The 22,026-nt window shown below is 45.3% G+C and overlaps 1 protein-coding gene across 1 annotated transcript in view; it reads right to left on the reverse strand.

The window, feature by feature from the left end:
• The window catches only part of LOC137436987 (uncharacterized), an 82,728-nt gene extending 76,435 nt beyond the window's left edge, over positions 1-6,293 (reverse strand). The window contains exons 1-2 of the mRNA XM_078787003.1: positions 6,159-6,293; positions 1,616-4,181 (exon numbers count right to left, since the gene is read on the reverse strand). Coding sequence (XP_078643129.1) covers positions 1,616-4,181; positions 6,159-6,214 — 2,622 coding nt within the window. The 5' untranslated portion in view covers positions 6,215-6,293. The remainder of the gene's footprint in view (positions 1-1,615; positions 4,182-6,158) is intronic.
• Positions 6,294-22,026: the final 15,733 nt, after the last annotated feature.

The raw sequence follows: 22,026 nt of genomic DNA on the forward strand, positions 1-22,026 counted from the left end.
ACTCCGGCTCAGCCGCTTCCTTAAAAACATTTGCCACCGCAACATCCGTCCATGACGCTGCTAACTGGTTTTGTCAATATGAGGACCATTCAGAAGGTTACACAAGGAAGATACAATAGGTCAAGACATACCTTAACAAAAATTACACACACATTATACATATACACTACACACAAACACACACACACACACACACACACACATATATATATATATATATATGTGTGTGTGTGTGTGTGTGGCTGGGTGAAAACACACATCTACGGATGGCCTACAGGCACACACACTCGCCTCTAAGCTGTCTAGCCTGGGTTCGAATCCTGACACATTAAAAAACTATTCGGGTATTTCCGGTATTTTAAAGACAGGGTGATTCATCAATGTTTGTGCCGTCCCTCCAATGGGTAATGAACTGGTGTCCCATCTGCCGACACGATTAAAGATCCCATATTAAAGCTACCATATTAAAGATCCCATGGTGTTCTTCATGAAGAGTAGGCAACCTATCACCAGCAACCTGGCTAAATTCCAAATTCCTGCCATAAACTACTGCTGGAGAGGAGTGGCAAACCACCCAGCATGATCCCTGGCCTACAACTGCTTTGGCAGAACCAATGCTCTGTATATTTATATATGCTGCATTTATATGTATAAATATATATATATATATATATATATATATATATATATATATATATATATATATATATATATATATATATATATATATATATATATATACACACATACATACACACATATAAATGCATACATTTATAAATATACATTTATGCATATATATATACATACATATATTTCTATATATCCATATATATATATATATATTATATATATATATATATATATATATATATATATATATATTATATATATATATATAAAAATCCATATATTTATATAGAGATATATAGAGATATATAGAGATATATATATATATATATATATATATAGTATATATATTATATATATATATATATACATATATATATATATATATATATATATATATATATATATAATATATGCCTTCATATGTTCTGTCCTCTTGGATGCATACTGGAACAGGGATTTATTTATTAGTTAATTAATTAATTATTCATTGCTGATTCGCAGCTCTAGCATCGATGCAGTGCCCCTGCAGATTAGGACAGGGTTTTGGAATTTGCCTGGTGTACCAGAACTCAACAGTTGGATCTTGACCTCGAACAGGACCACTGTAAGGAGTAAATAGTTAATGCAGTATTTGCATTCCCTTCATTTACATATTATAATCTTCTGGTCCTGTTTACCAATTATTCTGCAATCCCTCTAGGTAGATTTTCAGCATGTTAGTTATAGTATTTAAGTCTCTTCCATGAATATGGTATAAGTTTAGTTACAGGTATGATTGAAAAAATCTAATGACAAATCATATAACAGAGACAGTGACAGTGTCTTCGCTGGTGATGTATGTATGACTGTGTTTCATTCATAGCTCTTAAAGATTCTAGACTTCCCCAAAAACAGTTTGAGCAAATAAGGAATTTCAATACTTTTCCTAAACATGAAAAACAAATGAATTTAAAGAAACAACCGTAATGCGAGCCAAGGATATGACACCTGCTGAATAAACATTGAGCTCCGCCGTCTCAGACATCTCTCCTGCTGCCTCAGCCTTGACCAATGCCAGGGACAGGCAGTCTGTAGAGCCATGGGCCAGAGGTGGTGTACAGGAGCGACGACTGTACGTAGGAATTGTACTCGAATGCTGCAAGTGATGCGTCGGTTGGAGCTTGGTGCGGCCCCGCAACATGTCTGGTGTGCTGTGCTTTGGTAGGGGGATACGGTCTCGGCACGAAGAACCCATGCCGGGTAGACCCGGAGCAGCACCTGCTGCGGCTGCAGCAGCTGCGGCAAGGCTGCTGTGCAGAAGGTAAGCCATCTGTGGGATGGGAAGGGGGTGGTGTTGGGGTAGAGGTGCGCCGTGGTTCGACAGGCCGAGAGGGACCCCGAGACCCACGCCATGGGTCGTGGTTTGGGAAGTTGGTAAACCTTGGGAGCCATATGGCAAAGGACTACCACCAGTCATTCTCTCGGTGCCAGGTGGCGTGCCCTTGCGCACAACCAATGGAAGTGCTTCTGTCTGATCTGTGGAGAGTCCGGGTGAGACCAAACTGTAGTGTGCATGTGCTTGTGGAGACAGAGACGTCTGCTCACCATAGCTGTGCAGAGAGCGACCCGCCACACTTTCGGCCCTGACAGAAGAACTGGCAAAACGTAATGGCCCTCGAGCTTCAAGGCCCAAAGAAGAATGAGTGTGAGAATTTGAGGCAAGACGTTGAGATGGTGGTGCTGAAAATAATTTGTTTGGGTGGTGATGATTCTGCTGTTGTTCTTGTTGAGGGTGGTTGTGGTGGTGACTCTCATGTTGTTCCTGTTGCAGATGGTTGTAGTGATGATTCTTATGCACATGAGGTTGTGAATAAAGGTGATGGCGATATGAATGAAGGTGATAAAGATGTTGCTGTTGGTGGTTATTTCGTGTCTTATCTTGTGACTTCTGTCCGTGTTGTTGTGTCTGCGAAACTGATGTTTTCTCATCCTGTGTAAAAGTTTTTACAACCACATCTACCACATGTGCCACAGCACGCGCCAGCTCATGCTTCAATGCGAGTGCTAACTCTGAACGGCTCGGCGTGTGCACGTCTTCATCTTCTTCATCTTCCTGAGGCTCCTCTTTATCGTCCAATTTCTGGAGTCCAGTATTTTCCTCCCTTATCGTTCCAGGTTCCGATATGGTCGAGGAGCTTCTGACTGATGAACCAGTCCTCTCTGCGGGTCTAGCCGTGTCTTCATGTTTCTCAGCTTCTTCTTGTTCTTCTTCATTTACATCAAAGTCCTCATGCTGACCTGGTTCTAATTGCTTCACAGTCCGTTCTCTAGAAGCTTCGCCATCACTGTCACGTTCTTTAGACTCTGGAGTGTCCTCGTGTTCATGCTCATCACTGCATTCTTCACCATGATATTCATCGTCTTCCTCATCCAACTTTCTCTCACTTTGCTTTTTTACTCCAGTGTCATCTACAGAGCCCTTGAGACACTCTTCCTCTTCAGACTCGTAAGCACATGAGAAGCGACGATGTAGTCGCACGAGCTGCTGCTGCATCTCCTCAATTTGCTTCCTGAGGCGTCTCCGTTCGTCATTCTTCAAGTGTTGCTTGCAATCTCCCAACTCCATTTCTTCCTCCTCAGCATCATGTTGTTGTTGTTGAACTTGTAGCTCCCGCAGTTCCCGTAGCTGTGACTCGATCTGCTGTTGCGGCAATCGTTGCTTGCGCTTGTTCTCCCGTGGGCTGGTGGTTCCGTGCTCCCCCGTACGAGCATTCATGCTGCGGATGATGTTCTCCACGCGGGCGCGTTTAGCTTGCATGTCAAATCCGTCTCCGGTAGTGCTGCATTTGCTCCCTTGAGGTGATAATCTCTCTTGTCTGCTGACCCCCGACCAATCGCTGCACATATCCTCATCACTAGACTCCCCGCCACGGCGAAAGACACCAGGAGCTGACAGTGCACTTGGGATCTCACTCAACCTGTGTTGCTGCAGCATTAGTTGCTGATGCTGTAGTTGCTGATGCTGTAGTTGCTGATGCTGTAGCTGCTGATGCTGTATCTGCTGATGCTGGAGTTGCTGATGCTGTAGCTGCTGATGCTGTAGCTGCTGATGCTGTAGCTGTAGCTGTGGATGCTCTTGCTGCTGATGATGTTGAACTGCTCCATTAGGTTGCAACATTTGTGAATAAACACCCCCTCTCACCCCAAATCCATCCTGCTCAAATCCAACACCTTTGTTGAGGAGATTTCTCAGTACTCCCACAGACATGTCCCCGAAAGGGGTCATCGCCACCTGGTCGTGCTCAAGTAATTGCACGGCACAGCCAGGCCGATACTCGGGTGTGGTTCTGAGCCTCGATCCGAGCGCCGTCCGCACCGCCCTCACGTCCGTGGTTCTCGTTATTCCCAGTCGGCTTCGCTTCACCCCGATGTCCACGCGTCTGCGCTTGGCGTGTTGGCCGGCGCCAATAAAGCTCCCGCTCAGCGCATGACAGTGCATCACTTTGGGGAGGTGCACATCTTCTGGAGTGGCCACCACAATGGCCGGGCCTTTCAGGACTTGTTGGTACCTGGAAAAAGGAAGCCAAAATGGGAAAATATTACAGCCTCATTCACAATTCCTTCTGAATTCTCGCCAACAATTTATGATCTCTGATTTTTATATTTTCCTGGAAAGCGATTAGAATCACTTGAAGAGCATGACTGTTCATTGTTAATTGCAAGTCAATAAATGGAAAGGAAAAAACGAGTACACCACAATGCTATCACTCTTAACATGGAGTAAATTTGGCAAAACATTTGATTACTTTTGTTCTCTGTTACTGACTTATAATAACCAACTAGTGCTGTTACTCTTGTATTTTCAATTCAACCTCGTGGTATACTCATGTCTGTCATTCTGGGACAGTCGGACTGGATAAGTCCGTTGAAAGATGACTAAGGAACCGCAGTATATGGCATAATGTCTTACCCCAATGGTTGCCCTTTTTGCGCACTGTGAGTCCTCGGGAGCCACCGCTAGAAGGCAACCAATGCAGGCCCCACAGCTAGTTATGGTAGGAATTTTGAATTTGGCCAGGACACCAACACACAATGGCTTGGGATATTTTCAAGGTACCAGTAGATCTTTAACCTCCACCAGCAACCAACTCTGGCAGACTGATCCCCAGCAGCTTAAGGTCCCAACCGACAGACTCAATGCCTGTGAATCTCCAGGCTGGCAGTTTGTCGTAGTATTTGGAATCGAAGCGAGACTACACACTCCATTTGAACGTGTGTGTGTACGAGACAGTATCACTTAGCCATTTGCCCTTGAGCTGTCTAATTTGGGTTCAATTCCCAAATCCAGGTCAGATTCTAAAGTGTGACACTGGCATTTCACAGGAAGGATGACGCACAGTGGGATATGTCGGATGAATGCTAACCCAGAGACTCGCCTCTTGGTACTGGTTGTAGGTAAACTTTAAAGATCCCAAAGTGTCTTTCACAAAGAGTTGGCGATTGTCACCACCTGGCCAAATTCCAAATACTTGCCCCGAATACAATGTCTCGGATTGCAATGGCAAACCACAGAATATGATCCTTGGCATGAGACCGTTTTGCCTGCGTACGAACGTGCCATGGTGCCCCCCCAGCAAACAGACACACAGATAGGTGTATCAACTTTTGCAATGGATCCTCATGTGTACTCCAGGTTTGTGGGACATTTTGATTTGTAAAAGCAATCGAATAGTTTTGCAAGTTTGATGAGTTTTACTCAAGACAATTGATTTGTGAAGGGTCGTAGTTATAGAGCACGAATGCACGACCCTTCACAAATATGCCATAGAGACACGTTAACTGAATTGTTGTTAAAGGTGATGCGCTTCAAGAGGGCCTAGGTGCTGTTAAGGCAGACTCAGAGCAAGGTATTCCAGGGGTCGGTTACCTTTACCTTTTACCTTCACAGTTGTGCTCATTAGAGCACGAGGGATTTGGAATTTGGACAGGATGACGAGACACAACCTCTCGCCTTCTTTGACCTCTCGCCTACTAATTGCGAGACACCGCTTGGGATCATCGAGGTCCAATGTTGACAAACGGCTCCACAGGTGACGTCCTCTCGGAAGCATGGGCTACTCGGTTAATGCAACGAAGCACCGGTCCGAAGGCTAATACAGTCGGGTCGGGAATCCAACTTATGCTACGAGGATCGACGGGTTTCGTCGAAACCCAAAGCGCTTCCGAATTAGCGATCATCGGAAACGGCCCGGGAAATGGAGTACCCACAACAGGAAGCGGGTCCAGGATGCGCTGCGGGTCCACGAGGTTGTGTCGAGTAAACATCACGCAAAGCACGAATATTTGTCCTCACCGCAAAAACCGGACGGCAGTCAAAGTTTCTCTTAACTGAGCAAGACCCGAGGGGTCGCCATTTGTCACCCTGGACCTAGCGTTCCGTGCTTTCCGGAGTAAAGTAAAGTTAGATCAAAGCGGTTCCGACACTCCGCCATAAACAGCTGTGACAGTCAATTGACCCGGGTTATAACCCACGATGGGAGACTCACGAGGCCTTTCCGTGCCGTCTGCTTTCGATCGCCGCCGGTGCTGGACCCGTCACCATGAGTCGGGTCGCGCCGAGACCGCGGGGGACTCATTTAAAGACGAAGAAACGGGTCTCTCCGGGAACTCCGCCCACCTGCTACTCTGTGGGTGGTACAACAGTGTGGCCCAATCGGTGCGCGTCGAGCCGTGGGCGTTCCCTCCCTTTAAACCCGACGTACGACGTCATTGGCTTGCGTCGGCCGGCTCGTGTACTGCGCGTGACGTCATCACATCGCGCCCGACGGCGATCCCGAAGAGCCAATGAGCGACGCGCGTAGGAGGTGGACTACAAACATTGACACGTGTACCGGAGGACTCGTACGCAGGCCGTAGTGCTCTAGCGGTGCGGACGTATCGATTCAAATCAATAGGTTGACCTATGTCCGCATTTTGTAGCCTCATGTGGCCGAGCTTCCCGCAATTCGTCGTAGCGAACAATAAACAGCGGATCCTCGTCCTGCAAACGGCACTAGCATATACATATGCACATGTACACATGTACTGCGTATTTTCACGCAATGCGCGAAAAGCGCGCATTACATTTACAAGTTTGTCTCCTAAACAACCCAAAGTTTTCGTCTCATTTTAACCTCGATGATGACACGTTGTGTTCACGTTCATTCGCTCGACGCGTTTACGGGTTCGAGTGTTTGGCGCCAAATTGCGTAAAGAAGGTGAATGCGGTGAAATGCGCATTAATGCGCGCGTCCGTTCCATTGTGACTATCAATCAGACGTGCGATCCTTGCGATCTCGCTCCCGTGGCCCGACGCGTTGTTTGCTCGCTGAGCTTTTCCGCGATGTTGAAGCGGCCGCGGGTTAATTGGACGCAAGAAGATTGGTTCTCGGCCTAATGCGGTTTTTCCCGCCGAAGCCGAAAATGGCACGGCGAGAGTGCCACTCACTGCGTTTTTATCGGAGGTCGTTTCAATTGTACCACCTCGGACGAACGTCCCGCGATGCGCACGACGCTGGAGAGATCCCGCTCTCTTTGTGCTCCAATAATTGGTGTCATTCGCGGTCTCACGACGAGGGTCGCCCTTGTCAGCCGCAGTCCACGAGCGCGCGCTGCACACGCGGTGTAAGGTGCGCGCCCCGTGCGCTCATTCATCAAAGCTTTGGATTGTTTGAATGGAATCAATAGAATGCTGATCGAGGCCGTGGGGTCTCGGGAACCGTCGTCGGAGAAAAAGAGAGACGAAGGGTTAAAGTCCGAAACGTCAAGAGCTTCTCCTTGCTTTTGCATACCGAGATCCACGTTACCTGACTACCTGTCCGCCGACGTAGTCGTACATCAGTAGCAGCCTTCACGAGCAAGACTCGTTCTCCATTCTAGTTAATTGGAGTACGTGATTCCAAATGAAGTATTCCATTTCATCCTATCCTTTGCCGTTCTTCTCTCACTATTGCAATCTGTGCGTGCAAGACCCCGATCAGGATCGAAGGTTGATGATCGAAGATTAATAATCGATTGATGGATTGAAAAGTAATGATAGAATCGTTCCTCAACTTCCCGAACGAATTCCTTGGCAATAGCTTTACAAGTTTCCGAAACTCCAGAGTCTGAGAAAGCGATTCCCGCACCGCCCTCTAGCGTCCGTCCCCATGGACGAGCGCAGGAGTCAGTTGGATAAGTTTTCGGAACGACATTCCCAATAGTCAATGAAACAGCAACTTTATTACTATTTTTCAATATATGAGTAAATACGATTAGGAAGGAAATTCTTTCCCCCAATTACAACGCTCATGAAACATAATGACAAATGAAAAGGGACAATCGCGAGTGCCTTGGACAATCGCGAGTCTCTCGTTCCGAGAACTTTTTGAACTCGCGTATACTTCTGTACGCATTAAATGGCGTCGAACTTCGTCTTCGTTTTCTGTGTAAATGTCGCAGATGATTATTGGTATCAGTAGGACGAATGTTGTTGCTGCAACTCAATAAAACATTGTCGTTTCGGCTCGTACATCATGATTCACATTGCTCACATTGTCGGCATAACCAGGTAGGCCGACAGGTAAGTGCAGATGCATTATATCTAATCGTGGCTAACCAATTCGCAACACGGTTCCCACATTTCTGCGAGATTAAAAAATGTTGCAAAAAGCAGTTCAAGACCTGAAAAAGCGAAAACAAGCAAAGTTATCGATGTAATTATGTTTCAGCACAACTTTTAACTTATTTTAAGAATATTGTTATCAAACTTCGTAAATACTCGGTAAATTCTTCCAAAACACCGATATTTTCATCCATAACATCATTTATATATGGGTAGTTTTAAGTTTTGTTACAAGGGTTAAATAAACGGACTTTAACCTCGATGATGTGATCCGTTCAAAAAGTTATCCGAACGAGATACTCGTAAACCCCATCGTTTACGAAAAGTTGATGCTGTCAATTTTAACTAGTTAAACGTAACTAGCGTCTAGTCTGGGTTCGCATAAACTTCCGTCCTGGTGTAGAGCGAAGCATCGATGTGTGTGCGGTCCATCGAAAGGACATTAAGCTGAGTGTTCCGACTGCTAGCATCAGTGAGGTGACGTCGAGGATCCCACGGTATCCTTCGCGAAGAGTGGGCGAGTTATCGCCGGCACAACAACCCCAAACCAAAGAATGCTTCGGCAAAACATGCGCTCTATATCCAGCATGGTACACAATAATAATTATTGTTATTATACATAATTATATAGTTTTATGATATATATTTTTAATGATGGAAAAAGTTGGCTTTTCTCAAATACTATTGCGAATGGCTGGTTGCGAGAACATTTTGAACGCCTCTTCGTACGGAAAACACATTGAACGGGTAAGTATAACGATCATTGCAAAGTATTATTCATAATTTGACAAAAAGACGGAATAAACAGTATGATCAAAGCGAAACAAGTCCGTAAGTAGATATAATAGGCCGTTAAAGTGTTCGTTGCCGGGCGCTGCGACATCTCCGCAAATCGCTCTGAATGGGCGGGATGAGAACAGATGTTTGATCCAAATGTAATAAAAATGAACCTTTTGGCCGCTTTCCACGGCTGCACTTCCAGCACCTTAATGTGCACTCTCAGCACCCTTTGAAGTCTCCCTCGATCGGATCGCGCGCAATGAACGCCCCGCGACGCGTGTTTCATCAACCGGCGACTCGATCACGTGTCATCTCGCGCTGGAACGCATTTGTCATTCTGTCCCAAGATTGGCGAAGAAAGAGAGAAAAATCATTCGCGTTTGCTTTAGGGTCCGGTGGGACCGTCTGTCATTGAAGGTGCCGTTCCTAATGTGTGTGTGTCTTAATTTGACAAGAAAGGGTCTTCGGGCGCAGCAGCGTGGTTGCGTGCCTTTGCTTGGCCGTTTCGGACGTGCGAGCTAGAGGTCGACGAAGGGTCGTTTGACCGTTGGGTGCTTCGTAAACTGATCCTTGGATCGTAAACTATACTGGTTGCTTATTCGACTTCGGTATCTCCTCGTGCGGGATTCACGATCTGCCCACTGCTTGAGGACCCGATTGCTACGGATGAGGGTGATATATTCCGAGTGATGTCCCTAGCGATTCCAGTGCGTAATGTGAGTAACTTGATTGGGACCCGTGGAGGAAGGGAAGGGGGTGAAAGGGAATGTTTGCTTGTAATCAAGGTGATCAATAATTATGTACATCATAATTTAACCCTAACCATAATCCTAACCCTAACCCTAACCCTAACATAACAACCCTAACCCTAACATAGAGGAAGGGAAGGGGGTGAAAGGGAATGTTTACTTGTAATCAAGGTGATCAATAATTATGTACATCATAATTTAACCCAAACCCTAACCCTAACAACCCCAACCCTAACCCTAACATAGAGGAAGGGAAGGGGGTGAAAGGGAATGTTTACTTGTAATCAAGGTGATCAATAATTATGTACATCATAATTTAACCCTAACCATAATCCTAACCCTAACCCTAACCCTAACACGGAGGAAGGGAAGGGGGTGAAAGGGAATGTTTACTTGTAATCAAGGTGATCAATAATTATGTACATCATAATTTAACCCAAACCCTAACCCTAACAACCCTAACCCTAACACGGAGGAAGGGAAGGGGGTGAAAGGGAATGTTTGCTTGTAATCAAGGTGATCAATAATTATATACATCATAATTTAACCCTAACCCTAACCCTAACCCTAACCCTAACCCTAACACGGAGGAAGGGAAGGGGGTGAAAGGAAATGTTTGCTTGTAATTAAGGTGATCAATAATTATGTACATCGTAATTTAACCCTAACCCTAAACCTAACAACCCTAACCCTAACACAGAGGAAGGGAAGGGGGTGAAAGGGAATGTTTGCTTGTAATCAAGGTGATCAATAATTATGCACATCATAATTTAACCCTAACCCTAACCCTAACAACCATAACCCTAACATAACAACCCTAACCCTAACACGGAGGAAGGGAAGGGGGTGAAAGGGAATGTTTGCTTGTAATCAAGGTGATCAATAATTATGTACATCGTAATTTAACCCTAACCCTAACATAACAACCCTAACCCTAACACAGAGGAAGGGAAGGGGGTGAAAGGGAATGTTTGCTTGTAATCAAGGTGATCAATAATTATGCACATCATAATTTAACCCTAACCCTAACCACCAAGATCTCTAAATCTTTCATCTATCGATTTTTACCTGTGCGGTTAAATAGGTGAAGTGCAGAGAAACAACCCCAAACCCTCGTCGAGGAACTCGGGGAAGCCATGATCGATGTCATCCACAATATCTCGCAACTAGCGCCCATGTTTCTTGGAACAAATGAGACGACTGGATGGACACATGGCTGCAAGGTCATGGAGACCATTTCTAACATCTACTGAAAGCAGAACAAGCGAAATGAACAATAATTGCAGATGCACAGGGACTTATCGATCACCCTGTAGATGTAGAAAGTGGTAGGGATAGGGGAGGTGAGAAGTAGCTACCGTGCCTGATATTCCACCCTCCAATCATTCAAAATGCCTCCTTTCCCACCTTTATCTTGGTTACACTGCTTGGTACTTTACATTGCCCTGAATGGAAACAAGAGGTAAACTAAAAACGTGGAACTTTTTCTTTCATTGTAAATAGGTCTTTGCGGATGGAGCACATGATATTGTAAATCTATGAGGGTTGCCAGGACAGTCCAGAATCTAGAAGTATGTGCACTTGTTTCTCAGCTGTCTAGTCTGGGTTCGAATCCCAACGCAGCGATAAACTGTCATCCTGTTTATCAAAGAGCCATCAATGCATGCGCTGTCCACCAGCAGGATGTTTGGCCAGAGGTCGTTGTTCGTGAACTTGTTATCCACTAGGGCATGCCCGTACGTGGGTGCCCGTTCCTTGCCAAAACAAAAAAAAAACGCTACCCGTACGCTCTACCCCGCCCGTACGCCCGTACGCCCGTAAACAAAAAAAACAACGCTCTTCGCTTCCGCCCTTCGCTCTGGGAGAAATAATGCGCATAAGAAATCGAGAAATTATTATTTTCTCCGGAAGAAATCGAATTACGAACCGTAATGGCGCACGCGCTCGGCTCGGCTCGCAACAACGCGTTCTGTGATTGGCTGCCGGAAGTGAAGTCTTCACTGTCCGGAAGGTCGCAAATCGCAGTTACGATGAATCGCAAATTAGTTTTATTTAGTTTTAAAACATAGTTTAACGGCAACATAGTTTTCCAACGTGAAATAAATGAATACGCTCTCAAATGTGCCGTCCGAGGCAGAGTCTGTTCGCCATGTTCGGCACACGTGATAGCTCGCTGCTCTCTGATTGGTTGAATCGTTTTTTGGACATAGCTCGGTAACTACTTGTCCGATTAATATGAAACCTTGAAAAGGCACATCCTCGGGTCCCCAGCAATATACCTGGCAAGTTTAAAGTATATCGGACCCGTGGTTGTCGAGAAACAGCGGTCACAGACATACATACATACATACATACATACATACATACATACACACAGAGATTACTGGAATTATAGATAGATATCTTTCCCAAAGTGAAGGCGAATTATCACTGGAACACTGAGCAAATTACAAACTCCTCCCATAATCGCCTTCAGTTGAACGCCAGGCCTCGCCAGTCAGTTTGTGGAGGTTCCTTCACAGTTCTTGGATGACATATTTTTCCTCTGATATAATGTTTTGTTCCCTCTGAACATATTAAATCCACAATGCCAAAGTGCCTGAGATTCCCCTTTCTCTTCCCCCGCATTTCCGGTACATCTATCTCAAAGGAATAGGTAAATGTATATATATATATATATATATATACATTGACCTATATTATACAGTGCATTCAGAAAGTATTCAGACCCCTTCACTTTTTTCACATTTTGTTATGTTGCAGCCTTATGCTGAAATCGTTTAAATTCATTTTTTCCCTCATCAATCTACACTCAATACCCCACAATGACAAAGAGAAAACAGGATTTTAGAAAGTTTCGCAAATTTATTAAAAATAAAAAACTGAAATATCACATTGACAAAAGTATTCATACCCTTTGCTATGACACTTGAATTTAGCTCAGGTGCCTCCCATTTCTCTTGATCATCTTTGAGATGTTTCTACACCTTGATTGGAGTCCACCTGTGGTAAATTCAATTGATTGGACATGATTTGGAAAGGCACACACCTGTCTATATAAGGTCTCACAGCTGACAATGCATATCAGAGCAAAAACCAAGCCATGAGGTCGAAGGAAATACCTGCAGAGCTCAGAGACAGGATTGTGTCGAGGCACAGATCTGGGGAAGCCTACAAAAAAAAAATTCTGCTGCACTGAAGGTTCCTAAGAGCACAGCGGCCTCCATAATTCTTCAATGGAAGAAGTTTGGAACAACCAGTACTCTTCTTAGAGCTGGCCGCCCGGCCAAACTGAGCAATCGGGGGAGAAGGGCCTTGGTAAGAGAGGTGACCAAGAACCCGATGGTCACTCTGGCTGAGCTCCAGAGATCCTGTGTGGAGATGGGAGAAACTTCCAGAAGGACAACCATCACTGCAACACTCCACCGATCTGGGCTTTATGGCAAAGTGGCCAGACAGAAGCCAAACAGTTCAATCTTGGTTTCATCAGACCACAGAATCTTGTTTCTCACAGTCTGAGAGTCCTTTAGGTGCTTTTTTTGCAAACTCCAAGCGGGCTTTCATGTGTCTTTCACTGAGGAGAGGCTTCCGTCCGGCCACTCTGCCATAAAGCCCAGATCGGTGGAGTGTTGCAGTGATGGTCTCTCGCTATACGAGATCGGTTCCGGTGTATGTATGCGTGTGTTACTGTGTGTGTGTGTGTGTGTGTGTGTGTGTGTGTGTGTGTGTGTGTGTGTGTGTTACTATGTGTGTGTGTATGTGTGTGTTACTATGTGTGTGTGTATGTGTGTGTTTCTATGTGTGCGTGTGTGTGTGTGTGTGTGTTACTATGTGCGTGTGTGTGTATGTGTGTGTGTGTGTGTGTGTGTTACTATGTGTGTGTGTGTGTATGTGTGTCTTACTATGTGTGTGTTACTGTGTGTGTGTGTGTGTGTGTGTGTGTGTGTGTGTTACTATGTGCGTGTGTGTTACTGAAACTGAACGAAACTGACAGCTGAAGGAGCAAAATAATGTCATTGTCTTACACGAATGGTTGATTGAATTGCAGAAGTGTAGCCTGGTACTTCGGAAGCAGTTTGTGAGTGTAACTTCCATGGGATAGGGTGTCAATCCCCTGTATCAGAGTCCACCGTACCTGCGATCTATTTTTTAAACCCCCTCCAGATGATGGACACAGATTGCATATATTATATTCCTGTCAGGAAGCGATACATTATTACCCGGCAATGTCGAGTACTTTTGCTAGTATATATGTATGTATGTATGTATATATATATATATATATATATATATATATATATATATATATATATATATATATATATACACACAGTATATGTATATGTATATATATATATACACACGAGTATATATCAAAATATAGATGAAAGAGAGGAGGAAGATGGTTGAGACGGAGGTGAGAAGAAAGGAGGAGGATGGGAGATATGTGAAAGCAGTCGGACAGGCACAGCAAGGTGCTTGGACATGGTGGAAAGGTGTGTAGGTGAGGACATTGACGTGGCAAGAGATTTGGAGGATGGGGCCAATATTGTTGAGATTCCTGTTGTGGGCAACATATGATGTGCTTCCATCACCAGTAAACTTGAGATTGTGGGGGTTGTTGCAGGAGGAGAGATGTTCTTTGTGTGGAGCTTTGGGAACGGTGCAGCATGCACTGAGTGCATGCTCAGTAGCATTGGCAGCAGGAAGATACAAGTGGCGACATGATCAGGTGCTGGCGGTGGTAGTGCAGGTGCAACAAGAGGTGCTGAGATCGAGAAAGAGAAAAGTGGAGAAGCAGACCGATGTGGGAGAGGTGTTGTTTGTCAAAGAAGGCTAAGTCGTAAGAGGTCGAGATCTCGCGAGATCTTGCCATGTAGGTGACGTTTTTCGAAGCTGTCCATGCTCGCCACGCTATCGAAGTTAAGCAATATTGTTTTGTATTTGCCGAAACTGTATTTATCTTATGGTGTGTGTACCTACAGTGTTTCCCGAGGAAGATTCTCGGTGTTAATCTTTCATATCCTGTATAAAAAAAGGTGGAAAGATGAGGAGGTGGAAAGCAAGAGGGCTGTCAGATGCTTGTGATTGGCAGGTAGTGGCAGACCTAAAGACCAGAGGAAATCTGTGTGACAAGGTTGTGGCCTGACATTGTCATCTGGTGAGGTGCAACAAGAGAGGTCATCTTAGGGGAATTGTCTGTACCTTGGGAAGATAACATGGAGGAGGTGCACAAGAGGAAGAGAGGAAAGTACAGTGAGCTGGAGGCAGTGTCGGGAGAAGGGTGGCGAGTTTCTTGTCAGCCATTTGAGGTGGGGTGTAGAGGATATATTGGCAATTCCTTTTCTGCATTTCTTGCTCGGCTTGGAGTGTGTGGGACAGAAAGGAGGAGGATGTGTGACAGAGTGGCCCAGGTTGCCTTGAAAGGCTCACTTTGCATTTCGAGGATGCAAAGCCCACATCCAACGGTGAGGTTGAAGTTGTGGATGGTGGTTCATTTCAGGCTAAAGGGGTAGTGACTGAGCGTGGAAGTTAAATGGAGATGTGTGAATGGTGTGTGTGTGTGTGTGTGTGCTGCAGGAGTGGGTGTGTGTGTTGCAAAGTGGGTGTGGTTTTGCATGAATGTGTTTTTGTTTGAGTGGTGCATGTTGTAAGGGTAGGTGGTCAGTTGGTTAAGTGTTTTTTTTTGTGTGTGTGAGTGAGTGGGTGAGGGGCTGTGGATTCTGGGTGTGGAGGCGGTTTTGTTGTTGTAGTCTGTGTTCTCACTGGCTGGAGGTGAGCGTATGTACACATCCAGGTGTAGCTGCTGCAGGTGGGAGCGTATGTGCCCATGCTGGACCACCATAGCTGACCGTATCGAAGTTGAAGGGCCGAAATGGGATGATGCTGAGAACCTGGTCAGTGAAGCACACTTGTGACCAGGTGTGTTTTGAAATTATATATATATATATATATATATGCATATATATATATATATAATTAATTATATTTGTATATGTATATTTGTATATATATATAGATATAATAATTATATATACATATATATATATATATATATATATATATATGTATATGTGTGTCCTCTAGATGATGTAATGGGTCACGTGGGCAATAAAATCGACGTTTTTTTCGGGGGGGGCGGGGCAATAGAGCGTAAAAGGACACCCAAAAACTGTCTTTTCTGTGTTCTTTTTCCTTTTCTGTGTCTGTGGCCTTTTAAGCTAATTCTGTTCAGCAGTGCAAGAGTGCATTAAGGTCAAACAAACAAATCTTTTATGATCTTAATAATTTCCAATGTCCATGGTTTTCATGCAGAGAATCGACATGTTTTATTACATTTTCCCTTGTAATAGCCACTACCCCCAGGAATAGTGCTACACAATACACTCGTACTATTCAGCCTTGACAACTCGGACTAATTACGCACAAAAAGCTGTATTTTTTCCACAAATTGCTCATCCCTTTATTTGGGTGGTATATTTACAAGATCACTGCCTCGATGGCTCCCCCAAAAAATAATAACATGGCTTCCGTACATTAAGCGAAAACATGCCTACTGCATATGTGTGTATATAATACATATTGGTTATATAGCTTGGATAATTGAAATTATGAATACTAGGGCATTGCCCGTACTATATCTATATCTAAAATTATATCCCCCCCCTCTATTTACATGAAATGGTTTGGTCCAAAGCGAACGGCTTCCGGAGTTTGGTAAAGAAATCGCCATCGCGTGCACAAACGCGCAGGAAAGCGCATGAATCGCAAATTCGTTTTTATTAGTTTTAAAACTTTATTAAAACATAGTTTAACGCCAACATAGTTTGCAAACGTGAAATAAATGAATACGCTCTCAAATGTGCCATCCGAGGCAGAGTGTGTCCGCCACGTTCGGCACACGCGATAGTTCGCTGCTCTCTGATTGGTTGAATCGTTTTTTGGACATAGCTCGGTAAGTAATTGTCCGATTAATATGAAACCTTGAAAAGGCACATCCTCGGGTCCCCAGCAATATACCTGGCAAGTTAAAAGTATATCGGACCCGTGGTTGTCGAGAAACAGCGGTCACAGACAAACAAACGTACAGAGATTACTGGAATTATAGATAGACTAGGGCATTGCCCGTACTATATCTATATCTAAAATTATATCCCCCCCCTCTATTTACATGAAATGGTTTGGTCCAAAGCGAACGGCTTGCGAGTACGGTGACAATCCCCCCCCTCTATTTACATGCAATGGTTTGGTCCAAAGCGAACGGCTTCCGGAGTTTGGTAAAGAAATCGCCATCGCGTGCACAAACGCGCAGGAAAGCGAATGAATCGCAAATTCGGTTTTATTAGTTTTAAAACATAGTTTAACGCCAACATAGTTTGCAAACGTGAAATAAATGAATACGCTCTCAAATGTGCCATCCGAGGCAGAGTGTGTCCTCCACGTTCGGCACACGCGATAGTTCGCTGCTCTCTGATTGGTTGAATCGTTTTTTGGACATAGCTCGGTAAGTAATTGTCCGATTAATATGAAACCTTGAAAAGGCACATCCTCGGGTCCCCAGCAATATACCTGGCAAGTTAAAAGTATATCGGACCCGTGGTTGTCGAGAAACAGCGGTCACAGACAAACGTACAGACAGAGATTACTGGAATTATAGATAGATGAGACGACTGAAGACATCTTTGGCTTTCCAGAAAACCAACAAGCATGCAGCTTCATTTTCTTACTATAATTCACCAAATGTCCATCCGTCTGTCTGTCTGTCCGTCCGTCCGTCCGTTTGAAGGTACCGCAAAAACGGCTGAACCGATCACAACGATATTTTGGGTGGGTAATCCTGGGATCTCCTGGAGTAAAATAGGCTATATTGATTTTCCAATTTCAGCTTTGGTCTCCAGCATTTTCAGGTTTGGACTCCCGCATAACATTATTTTCCCGGGTGCCGCACAAACGGCTGCACCAATCGCTGCACAGCTGCACCGATCGCTGCACGGCTGCACTGATCGGACTCGGTGACCTTGGATAAATACCTTTTATAAGGACATGTGTTGAATCCCTGCTTGAGAGAATGCCAACCGCCTCCCCACCATCACGGTCGCCCCTCGAACTCACAATCCCACGAGATATGCGGAAAGGACGACCGAAAACCAATTATCTTCTTTTTGATTCATATAAAAACATCATTAAAAGTAAATAATGACCTCGGCCAAAGTTCAAACGACGTGGGTTTCATCTCTACATGAGAGAATTCCACATAGCTATTTGGGCAGTGTATAAGCTAACAGATCGCTGTCTCCATCGATCTTGCCAAGGTCGTAACACCTATTGGCTCAAAATCCTTTTAACTGTTGACTTGGTAGTTTTTACAATGAAGGAAACATTAACAATGTTGTTAAAAGTTTATTTTGTGATTAATTTGTGATAGGAGTTATGTTGTATGGAATTTAAAAAAAAGAGATATTGAGTTCAAGTGAAGGTCGACATTCCGTGATGGTTTCCACTTTCTAAATGTAAACCGCAGATCGCCATATGCAGATTCGCCATGGACCCAAGATCGATGTTTCTATACGTTTTTATTATTTATTTTTTTGTATACAAGATCGAGGCTTGTGAAAGAGCGAACATTAATCACCCAAAAAGTCAAACCAACACATAAAACACAAAATAAGGGGAGTGGTAGACCAGATGGGGAGAGAGGGGGAAGGACACAAACACAACATTTGAGAGTAGGGACATCGAGAGAAATGTGGGAGGGAGAAGGCTTGGGGGTAGGTGGGAGAGGTATAAAATATATGAACACTGCAAGGACTTCCAGGAAAGAAGTTGGAATTTCAAAAAAAAAAGTGTATCTGGGGTGAATTAGCGGGGGTAGAAAAGATCAAGGTTTTGGATGGGGGAAGACAAGAGATGGTGGTGAACAGCTGTTTTTAAGACCTGGAGGGAGGAGTGGGATTGAAGGGAGTGGGGGAGTTTGTTCCAGAGGCGGGAGAAAAGGGGAATGAAAGAGTGAAGGTGAGCAGAGAGCCTAGATTTTGGCAGTTTAACCATAAGATTGTTGCTGGCAGATCTTGTGTGACCTGTAGGAATATTAGGGGGACAGAGCACAGAGAGAGCTGGGGGAGCAAGGCCGGAGAGGAGTCGGTAGAAGACAGAAAGACCACCAACCTGCCTGTGGTGAGTGAGTGAAAGGCCCTCGGAGTTAGCTTCATCGCAGGAGATTCCAATGATTCTGAAAGCTTTGGTTTCAACAGCGTGAAACCGAGCTAGGTGTGAGGCAGGAGCCACAGGCCCAGAGGGGGGAACAGTATTCCATTGAGCTGTGGATGAAAGCCTTGTATGTGGTGAGGAGCTCAGGTGTGCCAAGGAAGGACTTCGCACGACGGAGGATGCTCAGTCGGCGACTGGCTTTGGAGGCCAGCTTGGAAATGTGGTTTTCCCAAGAAAGATCATGGCAGATAATGAGACCCGAAAAGCTTGAGCGACAGAACTTCTTGGAGAGGATTTTTGAGAAAGTAGATGGGAGGGTTTTCCAGTTGGTCTTTTCAGAGAGACATAGTAAGAGTGTGAGATTTGTCAGGATTGAAAGACATGTTCCACTTGTTTGACCAGTCTGTGATTTTGTCTAGGTTTGCAAAGAGTGAGGAGGCTGCAGACTGCTGATCTGAGGGATGAGGAATGGAGCGGCAGATAGTGGAGTCATCAGCAAAGAGATAGAGAGGATTTTCCAGAGAGTCGGAGAGATCATTGATGAAGACCAGAAATAGCACAGGGCCCAGAACACTACCTTGGGGAACTCCAGCCAGAACAGGCAGGGGAGATGAGAGAAATCCATTCAGGGCCACACGTTGCCTACGACCAGAGAGGAAAGCCACAAGCCATGAGTGGAGATTTCCATGGATACCATAGGAGGAGAGTTTGGTGAGCAGAGCTGGTTGCCAGACCGTATCGAAGGCACGTGATATGTCAAGGGAGACAGCTCTGATTTCCTGTTTGGCATTGAGGACCTCCATCCATTGTTGAGACAGCAGAAGCAACATGTCCAGAGTAGAATGACCTGGTCTGAATTCAAATTGATGATCAGAGATCAAGCCATTGGAGAAGAGGAAGGATTTGATATCCAAAGCAATGATGGATTCCATGACTTTGCTGATAATTGGGAGCAAGCTGATTGGTCTGTAGTTGCAAGGATCTGTTTTTGCTCCTGTTTTGTGTAAAGCGGTAATGTTTGCTGACTTCCAAGATGCTGGCAGATGACCTTGAGCAAAAGAGAAGGTGAAAAGGCCAGAGAGAGGGTGAGATAGAGTGGCAGAGCAGGATTTTAGGACCCGTGGGCTGATGCAGTCTGGTCCAGTTGCAGAATCAGAGTCGAGGTTAGACAAAAACTCCTCCACCTTGTCAGGAGAGAAGGACACAGAGTCCAGGAGCAGTTGGGTTCGACTGGGAAAGGTGGGAACAGAGAGAGATGGGTCTGGGACACAAGATTTTGAGTCAAACACAGAGTTGAGGCATTCGGCTTTGTCACGTGCGGTGTTAACTGTGTAGCCATTTGAGGTAAGGGAGGGGATGGAGGGGGAACAAACACCAGAAACGGATTTGACCAGATGCCACCAGGATTTGGAGGAAGGAGACAGGTTTGAGAGTTCAATCTTGAGAGTGGAGAGACAGCGCTTCCTGGCACTCCTGAGGGTAGACACACACTTGTTCCGAGCTTGGTGGAAGGAACTGAGATTGCCTTCAGTTGGATTTGCCTTCCAAGAGGCAAAGGCAAGTTGTTTCAGGGCAACTGCCTCACCACAAGATTCAGTGTACCATGGACGGGAGGAAGGGTAAGACAACTGAAGACGAGATGGGATAAATCTGTGCATGAGAGAGAGCAGTTTGCTTTGGAATAAGTCCCAGGAAGAATTGATGTCAGAGGCAGTCGAGATGGGAGACCAGTCCTTGATGATTGATGGTAACTTGCAGACTGTGCCAGTCAGCCTGAGTGAAATGCCAGACTCGTCGGCGCTGAGGAGGCTCTCTGAGAATGGCCAGAGAGATGTCCACTTTAAAAAGCACATGATCAGAAGAACCAATTGGAGCAGAAGACAAGCAGCAGACATTTGCAGGGAAGTTTGTCATAACCAAGTCTAGAAGAGAAGATACTCCATTGACTGAGATCTGGGTCGGGAAATTGACAGATTGTGTCAGTCCCAAAGAGTCGCAGAAGTCCTTTGCTGAGGTTCCATGGCTGGTGAGAGAGGAACCCACACCCAGCCAGCTGGCATGACGACAGTTGAAGTCTCCACATATGAGGAAGAGAGAGTTTGGATGAGTTGATAGAAGTTGGTCCATGTTGTCCGACAGCGAAATGTAAATGGAGTCATCACTGTTTGGAGGACGGTACAGAACACATATGAACAAAAGGTGGGAGCGGAGAGGAAGCCGTAGCCAGAGGTACTCCTGGGGTTGGGGTGGAGAGAGGGCAGTACAAGGAGAGTGAGGAAGAGAGTTTTTGATAAAGATAGTCACCCCACCACCAGGACGAGGCTCAGGTCTATCATACCGGAGGAGGGAGTAACCAGGAAGGGATATTAAGGAATCAGAGACATCTTGAAGGAGGAAAGTTTATGTTAAGCAGATCAAGTCTGGATTGTCAGAAGCAACCTGAATGGAGAGATCAATCAGGTTTGAGCAAAGGCCCCTGATGTTTGAGGTCCATACCGTTAATGAGGAGAGCGGGGGAGCATCGGGTGCAGGACAGGGGAGGGGAGGGGTAGGGTCAGATGGAGGATGAGAGGGGGAGGTAGGGAGAGCAGTTGATGGTGTGTCAGAGATTACAGAAGAGTGACAAGAAAGGGAAGGATGAGGAAAACGAAAGGTTTGATGGTGATGGGATGAGGCACAGTGAGGGGTTGTTTGAGGGGGGGCAGAGGAAAGTAGAAGGTTGGGGGAGGTGGAGGTATGAGACAGAAGGGAGACGAAGTGGGGAGGAGGCAGCTTAGAGGAGGAGGTGGGAGGGGGGAGAATTTGGGAAGGATGGTTGGGGGGGAGATTTGAAGGGGAGGGGTTGGGGAGGAGTTTTGAATGGGAGGGGCAAGGGGGGGTTAGGAGGGGAGGGGAAAGGGGGGAGCTTAGGAGGGGAGGGGCAAGGGGGGAGTTTAGAAAGTGGATGATTAATGAAAGACGAACATTTATAACAATTTGGGCTTATTGTGCTTTTCAAGTTAGCGATCCATTTAAGAACGATGGAGGAGGGGAGGA

The sequence above is a fragment of the Myxine glutinosa genome, chromosome 11 (genome assembly GCF_964187855.1).
Source record: "Myxine glutinosa chromosome 11, kmMyxGlut1.1, whole genome shotgun sequence".
NCBI lineage: Eukaryota > Metazoa > Chordata > Myxini > Myxiniformes > Myxinidae > Myxine > Myxine glutinosa.